At 41.5% G+C, this 11,110-nt stretch overlaps 1 protein-coding gene across 1 annotated transcript in view; it reads right to left on the bottom strand.

The window, feature by feature from the left end:
• Window positions 1-11,110, bottom strand: part of GDPD4 (glycerophosphodiester phosphodiesterase domain containing 4) — a 112,777-nt gene that overhangs the window by 89,181 nt on the left and 12,486 nt on the right. Inside the window, exon 3 of the mRNA XM_003781353.1 lies at window positions 1,877-1,970. Within this exon, the coding sequence (XP_003781401.1) occupies window positions 1,877-1,970 (94 nt within the window). The remainder of the gene's footprint in view (window positions 1-1,876; window positions 1,971-11,110) is intronic.

Here is an 11,110-nt window from a genome sequence, read left to right as displayed (position 1 = left end):
GTTCTCTAAGTGTTCTCCATATGACTTTCCAAAAGGGACGTATTAGTTTGCATTCCCACCAGCAGTGTAGAAGTGTTCCCTTTTCTCCACAACCCTGCCAGCATCTGTGATTTTGGGATTTTGTGATATGGGCTAATCCTACTGGTGTTAGATGATATCTCAAAGTAGTTTTGATTTGCATTTCTCTGATGATTAGGGATGATGAGTATTTTTTTCATATGTCTGTAGGCCATGCATCTGTCTTCTTCAGAGAAGTTTCTCTTTAAGTTTCTTGCCCACCCTGAGATGGGATCGCTTGTTCTCTTCTTGCTAATATGTTTGAGTTCTCTGTGGATTCTGGTTATTAGACCTTTGTCAGAAGCATAACCAGCAAATATCTTTTCCCATTCTGAGGGCTTTCTGGTGGCTTTTCTTACTATGTTCTTGGCTGTGCAGAAGCTTTTTAATTTGAGGCGGTCCCAGTAGTATATTTTTGATGTTGCTTCAATTGCCCGGGGGGTCCTCCTCATGAAATATTCGCCCAGGCCAATTTCTTCAAGAGTTTTCCCTACACTTTCTTCTAGTATTTTTATAGTTTCATGTCTTAAATTTAAGTCTTTAATCTAGTTAGTGGTGACAAGTGTGGGTCCAGTCTTCTGCAGGTCCCCAGCCAGTTTGTCCAGCACCATTTGTTAAATAGGGAATCTTTTCCCCACTCAATGTTTAGTAAATTTTGTTGAAAGAAAAGTTAATGGAAATGACAATAGATTTGGTGGTCAAGTTCTTCAGTATCAGACAGGACATCAGTATAGAAAGGAATGGTAAAATCAGAGGAAGTCATCTGCCCTACATACGAATGGGCACTGAAGAACGCTTTAACAGCCTAAAGTTATCCTCCCATTAAGCTTTCCATTTTCACAGTTTTTTGCTGGGAGTAAATTTCTGATGCTACAAAAAATACTGCTGTCAGACAACAGAGGCAGGGTGACACTATAACCAAAAGACTTTTGCTAAAATGTTCTTTGCTTCTGTGCTAAGTTGACCAGCATTTGCACGTTAGAACAAATTTAACAAACTAGTTAAATTTATAAAGGCCCCAGAAAGACTGATTTTCAGAGGACAGGACATGAAATGAGGAAGGGTACTGCTGATATGAAGCTGTGGGCATCTAAAATGAACATTCTGAGTAAACCATAGGATAGTCTATGAGATAAAGGAATTTAAAAAAAGACGTGCTGAGCGGTGTCTGTGGCTCAGTGAGTAGGGCGCCAGCCCCATATACTGAGGGTGGGAGGTTCAAACCCGGCCCCAGCCCCAGCCAAACTGCAACAAGAAAATAGTTGGGTGTTGTGGCGGGCCCCTATAGTCCCAGCTACTTGGGAGGCTGAGGCAAGAGAATTACCAAAGCCCAAGAGCTGGAGGTTGCTGTGAGCTGTGACACCACAGCACTCTACTGAGGGTGACAAAGTGAGACCCCAGCCAAACTGCAACAAAAAAATAGCTGGGTGTTGTGGCAGGCCCCTATAGTCCCAGCTACTTGGGAGGCTGAGGCAAGAGAATTACCAAAGCCCAAGAGCTGGAGGTTGCTGTGAGCTGTGACAACACAGCACTCTACTGAGGGTGACAAAATGAGACTATCTCCCAAAAAAAAGACATGCTACCATGTTTTCAAAATGCCAAATTGGTTAAAACACTTCCTCTAATAACATAGGTCTTCCCCCTCCCTCCCTCCTTTATCCCTAAAATTCAAATAGCTAATGTAAACCACAATTGTATTAAGACAAGAATAATCTTAGGTTCTGTGAGCTTCTGACACCAGTTGGACACTATAGCACAGGCAGGAGCACCTTCTGAGTCTACTGGGAAGAGAGTGCAGGAAATGGGAAGCATTACTCACCAACAGCAATGAAGTATAGGCAGCCATGATCCCAGCTACACTCAGAAAAATAATAGACCAGAAGATCCATTGTCCTGTTCCTATAAAAAAAACCCTGAAAAAGATGTGTTTCAGTCTTTAAAATATAGCAGAAATTAGTAGCATCTGTGTCCAGGATAGTGCAACACCAGACTAGCTGGAGCATAAAAAAATGACAACACATAAAAAGAAAAGCAATTTGTGAACAGATCTATGAAAGCTTTGGGGATATTTACCTGAGGAGTCTTAACTTTGTGTTCTATAGGCAACTGGGTGCATTAATGGGATCTGTATAAGTGGTAGGATTTTTTTTTTTGAGACAGAGCTTCAAGCTGTCCCCCTGGGTAGAGTGCCGTGGCATCACAGCTCACAGCAACTTCCAACTCCTGGGCTCAAACGAGTCTCCTGCCTCATCCTCCCAAGTAGCTGGGACCACAAGCACCCGCTACAACACCTGGCTATTTTTTGGTTGCAGCCACCATTGTTGTTTTTGGCGGGCCCAGGCTGGATTCGAACCCACCACCTTAGGTGTATGCGGGTGGCACCTTAGCCACTTGAGCCACAGGTGCTGAGCCTAAGTGGTAGGATTTTAAAAAGTTATTTAGAATATCTATTTTATTATGTCCTCTTCAAAAAAGCCAATATAATATATTCTAGAATGCCAGAAGAGAAAAAAATCATCCTATATAAGTTTACCACCTTAACAAAACTAATACTTTCCAACATGACAGGTTTCTTATTGATATGCATATATATTTTCTTACATAATTGCAGTTGCAGCTACCATATTAATTACTGTATTTTCTGAGAATTGGGCTCTTTTAAAAAAAAGTCCAGATTGTTCTGTTTCTAAAGTAGTGCTTGAGAGAAAATTGCCAAAGATTTGTTAAAAGGAAATAATATTATACTTGGTTTAGGATTTAGAATTTTCATTTCAAGAAAACAGAAATTACCTCATTTCCATACAAATCCTGGATAAGTTACCATTCAAATATAGGTTAGTGAACATATAACTACATTAAAAATAAGAAATTCTCCTTGGACAAAGGCTGTTAGATACAAGAGGAAGAAAGAAACAGGCAAGCAGCCTTACATAAGAAGTATCTCAGATCAAGACACAGGAAGAGGCTCGGCACCTATGGCTCAAGTGGCTAAGGCGCCAGCCACATACACCTAAGGTGGCGGGTTCGAATCCAGCCTGGGCCTGCCAAACAACAACGATGGCTGCAACCAAAAAAAATAGCCAGGAGTTGTGGCAGGCGCCTGTGGTCCCAGCTACTTGGGAGGCGGAGGCAGGAGACTCGCTTGAGCCCAGGAGTTGGAGGTTGCTGAGCTATGATGCCACAGCACTCTACCCAGGGGGACAGCTTGAGGCTCTGTCTAAAAAAAAAAAAAAAGACACAGGAAGATACTCTGCAGGAAGATGAGCTCACAATAAGGAATCAGAAAACATGTAAGGAAATTAACGAATGAAGCCAACAAAGAGAAGAACTTTCTATTAGGACACATAGTAATAGAACGATCAGAAAAAGCCACAAAAATAAACATATATATTTAAGATCTTCAAAAGAAGTAAAGGAAGAACTTGCATCAATGAAATATGAAAAGGATGTTTAACACAAATACAGCTATCAAAATCAAATAGAGCTCATAAAAAAATGAAATAAAAAAACATGAAATATAGCCTTAGATGTGGCCAAAGAATTAATCAAACAGCCTAGCCAAACAGTGATACTGACTTTGCTTTCCAAGTAACAAAGATGCATGCTTGAAATGACCTAAAGACAGAGGATACCCATTGCACAGGGACCCAACCCCTTGACAACTGGCAGTTTCGCTCATTATTAGGAGATATCCTTTCAGGCTAGGTACAAGCTTATCCTACCTGAATGGAGAGAACATCTAAAGTTCCAAGATGGGCTCCTACCAGAAGCTGCTGGCCCAAGATTAGGGCTTTGCTGAGTTCTTTCACTTGCATGTGATTAGCTGTTCAGGAAGAGGCCACGCGGATGGAGGTTTGCTGGTGCTGGGCAGGCAGCCGCAGAGGCAGCTCAGCAGCTCAGCAGCTCCTCCTCCAGGAATCACCGTGTCTGGCTGCTCTACAGCTGTGTCCATGGAGAACTTTACTGCCCGACATCTGCACTTAACTATGCTACACGGTGCCCTGTGGTCATCCATGAGCTTCTTTGAGTGAACCCCCCAAAGGAACCTGAAGGATAATGGGCCCTCCTTTGTAGCAGAGGTATCCCAGAAAGTAAGCAAAGCTCAACATCTAGGTTGAAAACTACACAGAACCCACCTAAAGTGGAATGAGGTGTTGCCGCCTGCCTCCCTCTGGCTTAAGTTCAGCCCCTAAGAGATAGTTTATGAGAGACCCTTCCTAGAACTCCAAGGTGAGTCCTACATTGCTCCTCCTCCCACAGATAAGGAAGGGTAAACTTGACAGTGGGGAGTATGTAACAGAGAATGGCTTGGGAATAAAAGGGATAAAAATGATTTTTGTCTCTTCAAAACCTCCTTACCCTTCTCTCAGAGAATTAAAACCTATATCCCTGCATCAGGCCAGTAGTCAGGAAGGGCAGGGGAATGTCTTTGGTTCTTTGTTCTGCAGGAGAGAGCTCGAGGGAATGGTCTGGGAAGAGGTCACAAGATCCTCTCAGCTGAAGATGGGCTTAATCCAGGTGGAGGTCATAAGACTGTCTTAACTGAAGAAGGAATGAATCTGAACAGAGGCCTCAAGATTGTTTTCGCCCCAGATGGGATTATGGGATTAATCAGAACCTTTAAAAGCTCTGTGCTTCTGTTCACAAGGGAGACCCTGGTATTTTTTGAGACAGGAGCCTGACAGTCTCCTCATCTGCCAACAAATTAATAAATTTCTCTTTCCTTCTCTTCAAAAAAAGAAAGAAAAAAAGAAAATTTAAGGTTTGTCATTTACTGGTACTTCTACTTTGTAAAATCATTTCACTGGTCCCATCAATATTTATTTTAATCCCTTTCAACTAAAAATTTTTCTTTAAGATATTTAATCACAAGCAAATATTACTATTGGTTTGATTTACCTCAAAGCCCTTCCACAAAACTCAGGTGAAGTTCCTACCACTTTCTGTGAATTAAAGGCAAAGAAAGAACTGTGCTCTGGTTTTTTCTCTTTCTCCCTCTTCTAACTCCTTCCTGGAGCAGCCATCTGTGCTTAGTCTTGGTGGTGGTGGTGTGAAGAAAAGGGAGTTGGAAGAGAGAAAAGGAGCTTGCTCACGTGACTGCCTGTATCCCGGTGGGAACTGCCTTTCTTGTCCATCGCTTCTTTAAACTGGGAGCACGCAGTGCTGATGACCATGCAGTAGGCTCACTCAGCATGGGCATGTCCAACTTAGGCTTCTTATGACTATTTTTAAGCAGTTCTCTTTCTGTTCAGGACCACTGCGTTACATGCCTCTCCCAGAACAATCACACACCCCTTACAGACACAGGCCTCCTCACTCAGCCCAGCCAGCCTTGGAACAGCCTAGTCAATGGAAGCCTCTCGTCTAGAATCTGCATTTTCTGCTCTAATGTTTATAGAAACCTTCCAAGACCTGTTCCTGCCTTCCTACATCTATGAAATAAAGCTTTCTTGCATTTTTCTCTAAAATATACCACAATGCTTTGTACCTGCATGACCAACTATCAGTTGACAATAACTCTAGACGAGAAAAAAGAACACATTGGTGGTTGAGGTATTAGAAACCTTCACATGGCAAGGAGTGGAGAGCAGGTCAAACTCTGTAACACACAGAGGTGAAAAAAAGAGAGAGAGCTCTGACATTAACCCTCACAAGAATCCTGCTCTCTCTAGCTAAGGGGGGCTAGAGAAGCTAAACAAAATGTCTTTAAAAATCTAAGTGAAGGCATCAGACATCTACTGGGCAGCGAAGAATTATGGAGCCAAGATCCAAATAATGAAGGAAATCCAGAGATAGCACATGGCATCTGGGGCACGTTTTCTTTAGAAGAACTGGGTAAGATACAGGAAGCTCTTATAAGCCTTGCAAGGCTAAGAGGAAAAAAAGGTGAGACGATAACCTGGTAAACATAATACACTTTGATTTGGGACCTCCCAGGGCCATATCCTAGGAGTAAACACAGACTGGAAATAGATTGGTTTGAGGGGCACTGAATCCCAGCTTTGAACCACCTAAATGTATAGAAGTGGATTAAGGTAAATAAGATTTAGTTATCTGTCAGAAGCCTTCCTCTGAGAGAATATAATATAATTCAAGGTCCCATATTACTTACATGATTTTTATATACAATGTCTGACACTAAAGCAAAAAGAATCAGATGTTAATGATGCCAAAAGCAGCAACGGGAAACATAAAAAGAGCTTCAGCAAATCTAGATAATGTAGGTATCAGACACAGCCTTCTAAATTAAAAACTTCAGCAAATAACTATAAAAAGGGGCTCAATTAAAAATTATAGAAAGGAAACTGGGCACAAGCTGGACTCACATCTATAATCCCAGTGGTTTGGGAATTTGAGACAGCAGGATTTCTTTAGGTTGAGACTTTGAGACCAGCTTGGGCAATATAGGAAGACCCCATCTCTATGAGAATGAAAATAAAAGGCCAGGCATGGTGGCTCACACCTATAATTCTAGCCCTCTGGGATACTAAGGCAGGAGAATTGCTTGAGTGTAGGAGTTTAAGACCAGCCTGAGTAAGAGTGAAACCCTGTCCCTACTGAAAAAAAAAAAGAAAGAAAGAAAGAAAGAAAGAAAAAACTAGTCAGGTATAGTGGTGCATGCCTATCCAGGTACTTGGGAGGCTGAGGCAAAAGGATTGCTTGAGCCCCAAAGTTTGAGATTGCTATGAGTTATGATGACGCCATGGCAATCTACCCAGGGTGACAGTAAGACTTTGTCTCAAAAAATAAAGAAAAAGAAGATAAAAAATAAATTAACCAGGGGTGATGGTACGTGCCTGTAGTCCTAGATACTTGGGAGGATGGGGTGGAAGGATCACTTGAGCCTAAAAGATCAATATTACAGCAAGCTATAATCGCACCACTGTACTACAGCCTGAATAACAGACCGAGAGAGAACCTATCTCTAAAAAATAAAACTTTTTAATTAAAAAAAATTCTAGAATGAAAAATACAGCAACAATAATTAAGAACTCAGTGAATGTATTTAATATGAGGTAAGAAAAAGTGGGGGAAATTTTGTTAAATTAAAGTCAGAAAAATATCAAGAATGAAAATGTTTTCATGTGGAAAAAAACACAGAAGAAAGAATAAAAGACTCAGTGGGGGATAATTTTTTTAATATATAAAAATTATAGTCTCACAAGTAGCAGAGATAGAAAATGGGGTAAGCAATATTTGAAGAGGTAATAGCAGAGAACTTTCCCAAAATGATTAAAAATATCATATCTATCTGGGATCACTCAGAAAGGAATTTATTGTAGGGATTAGGCCTCATATTACTATGGAAGCTTCTAGGGAAGAGTAAGTTAAGCTATTTCATCTGCTATATTTGACCTGAAGTTGCTGGAAGTCAGGCCAGCAGTTGGGAAGGAAAATCAAACATGAACCGTAAGAAAACAAGAGCAAACTGAAACCCATGAAGGTAAACTGAACTCACAAAGATAAATAACAGTACGTGAGAACAGATTGGAACCTAGGAGAACAAAGTGGAACTTGTGTCTATCACTGCCTCAACCTTGATGGTAGGGTGACCTACAGGAGAAATTGGTACCTTTTATCACTGTCCTGCATACTTATCTGGCCTGGGACTTGGAGAAAAGGAAGATGATCCAGCAGGAACAGGGAGAATGTGGGCCCAAATGCTACCACAGGACAACTAAGTGAACTACCAGATACTGTCACTGCATGAGGCTGCTATAGTGTCTGAGGCTCATCTCCAATAATCAGAGTGTGAAAAAATGGCTCCTGATTCACTTCCTCCATTCAGAGGTTATGCAACTTTCTCTTATGACCAATCCTAACAGTCATATCATGGGAATGTAATTCTGAGAAATGTACTTTCTGTTTAGCTAAGTTGACCCAGTTAGCATGCCAGCACAGTTCTGAAAACGTGGTACCCATACACACTTCTAGTAACCATCCTTACCTTCTGTCTATGATAGAATTATCTCTCATACAACCAAAAACACACCAATCCTTTCCTTTCAGATACGAAGCTCCCTTATCAGTGCTGGGTGATGTTTATTCCTCTAACCCTTATATTAAATACATTCACTGAGTTCTTAAGTATTGATATATAAGATTAACTATAATAGTAGTTATGTTCAGATGACATGTTTTGTTCAATAGTAGAGGAATGGGAGAGGATTTTATACTGTGTGTGTGTGCATACACACAGATTTTTCTGGCCTCTGTGATCTTGTCTGTTCATGTCACACCAGAAATAATGCTATATTAGACAGCAAAGGGACTTTGCCCATGAAAATTAAGTTTACTAATCAACTGACTTTACAATAGGGAGACTATCTGGGATTATCTGAGTGAATCTAATGTTATCATATGAGCTCAAAAAAAATCAGAATAGGAAAGCAGATAAATGTGATAGAGGGGGAAAAGAGAGAAATTTGAAGTCTGAGAAGGACTCTACACACTCTGGAGAAGGTCTCACACTAAGGAATGCACTGGCCTCTAGAACAGTGATTTTAAACCATGTACCATGAGAGGATCTTAGGTGTGCCATGAACATTTTTAAAGATCATTAATTAAATTATTTTTGAGAGAAGTTCAAAGAACAGTAAGCACATTCGGGGTTTTTTTTTTTTGTTGTTATTTTTTATCAACATAAATGTACAGTGGAAGTTTAACTATAGGCTCAAGTGTGCCATGAGATTAAAAAAGATTGAAAAACACTGCTCTAGAAGTTGAAAATACACCTCAGCTGACAACCACCAGGTTAGCAGAGACTTCAGTCCTACACCTATAAGAAACTGAACTCTGCCAGCCTGGATGAACCCAGAAGTGGATTCTCACTCAGAGCCTCCAGTAAAAGCAGGCAGGTTGATTTCAGTGTTAGGAGATGCTAAGCAAAGTACTCAGCTTAGCAAGCCAGACTACTAACCTACAGAACTTCAAGATAGCATATGAATGTTGTTTTGAGTTGCTCAATTTGTAGTAATTGTCTGTGGCAGCAATAGAAAACCACCCATGCAACTTACTTGTGGCTGCAGGACCTGCGGGAGCTCAGGACCTGCGGGAGCTCACTCACATATGCAACTTCTATCTGACAGTGCAGTGTTGCTGTGGGAAGATTCTACCTGCTGAGCATGCATGTTCATTCCAGCTGTGCATTCCGGAACCGGAGAAATAACAAGATGGGTACCAGACCCACCAAGCTTGCTGTGGAGATGGGCCCAAGCCAGAACTCTATTGATTGCCTGAGCTCCAAAAGCCCCTACTAAGGCTTGTGAATCACAGTGGTGTTTTGGATCTCTAGGAATCTGTGTCAGTATCCAGTAATTTCCCAAAAAGTACTTTTTCTTCCCCAATGCACGGCCATTCTGGTAAACGGCCACAGAGAGATTCCTTGGGGAAAACCAGGAGGAAGACTGACAGTATATACTTTGGCTGTGAGCAGGGTCCTTTGCTAAGGTCTTCCTTTCTCAAGGGCCTCTGAGTTGGTGGGCTGATCAAATCTAGAAATTTGTTAATGGACCACACTCTATTGTGATAATACAATTCAGACTTTCTTCGTGAGAACTAAAGCTTTCCTACATATATAACATAAGTAAGATTTTAGTAGGCTGCCCATCTATTTCAGTTTTAGGGATGCTAATCAATTACCCAACATCAAATGTCTCTTCAGGTCAGACCATGCTTATCACTGTGTCAGCTCTGATGCCCGTTACATTAATAGTAACCACACGCTTCCTGTTTTTGGCAATTATGTGCCACAACTTGGCTTTGAAACCCAGAAATCGGCTCGGTGGCTGTGGCTCAAGTGGCTAAGGCGTCAGCCACATACACCTGAGCTAGCGGGTTCGAATCCAGCCGGGGCCCACCAAACAACTATGATGGCTGCAACCAAAAAATAGCCAGGTGTTGTGGCGGGGGGCTGGGGGTCCAGGCTCCTTGGGAGGCTGAGGCAGGAGACTTGCTTGAGCCCAGGAGTTGGAGGTTGCTGTGAGCTGTGATGCCACAGCACTGTACCCAGGGGACAGCTTGCGGCTCTGTCTCAAAAATATATATATAAATAAATAAATAAAAAATAAAAGAAACCCAGAAATCTTATCATTCCCACTGTATTCAAAGAGACTGCTTTGATGTTCTCAATGTCATCCCGTTACTACTGAAAATAGCCACCCTAAGTGCATTACACTCCTTGTTTTCACTAAAGTATTCCATGGGAAGCAACTACTTGGTCAACCAAAGCCTTAGCTTCCACAGCTACTTGATGCAAGTATTGATAGGTGATAATTTAAGTAATACCACAGACAACCACTATCTCTCTTACCAGTGGAAGTAGGACTATTAGATCTCAAACTCTAATCACATCAGAAAATCAACTCAGCAGCAGCTAGGAGAACCCATCCTGAAGGTGCTATTCCTCTAGAACTGCTGCTGATACCAACTTTTGTATCTGTAAGGGTTTGGTCAGAGAAGCAGAACCACTATGAGTAATAAAGAGATTTTTATAGAAATTAGACTTTACATAATTATAGGAACTCACAGAGAAATCATGCAAGATATTGTTGCCCCTATAGCTGGTGTTGGGCTTTAAGTCACTACATGTTAGTCAGGCTGGATGTCAAATAGAAAAGCTGAGTAGGAAGTGGGGAAAACAAGGATAAACCTCCAAGGCTGAATTGGAAACTACAAGGACAAATTCAGCCCTGTGACTGACTCTTACTACCTTAGCCTCAGTGGTGTGAGCAATCTGCAGAAGAATCAAAGCAGGCAGATACAAAAAGACTGGGAAAAAACCTGCCAAATTAGAATTCTATACCCAGCTAAAACATTCTTCAAAAATGAGGAAGAGATAAAACCATCTTCACAAAAACAAAAATTGAGAGAATTTGGCCCTTGTAGACTCTCAAAAAAGGAGGTTCTTGGTCATGCAGTTTATCTCACAGAACATCTGAACAAAGAAGAGAGTGTGACATGGCTCAGCGCCTGTGGCTCAAGCGGCTAAGGCGCCAGCCACATACACCTAAGGTGGCGGGTTCGAATCCCCAGCCTGGGCCCGCCAAACAAC

Source organism: Otolemur garnettii, unplaced genomic scaffold, assembly GCF_000181295.1.
Source record: "Otolemur garnettii isolate 467f Iridium unplaced genomic scaffold, OtoGar3 scaffold00001, whole genome shotgun sequence".
Classification (NCBI taxonomy): domain Eukaryota; kingdom Metazoa; phylum Chordata; class Mammalia; order Primates; family Galagidae; genus Otolemur; species Otolemur garnettii.
This window is presented reverse-complemented; position numbering and strand designations above follow the sequence as displayed.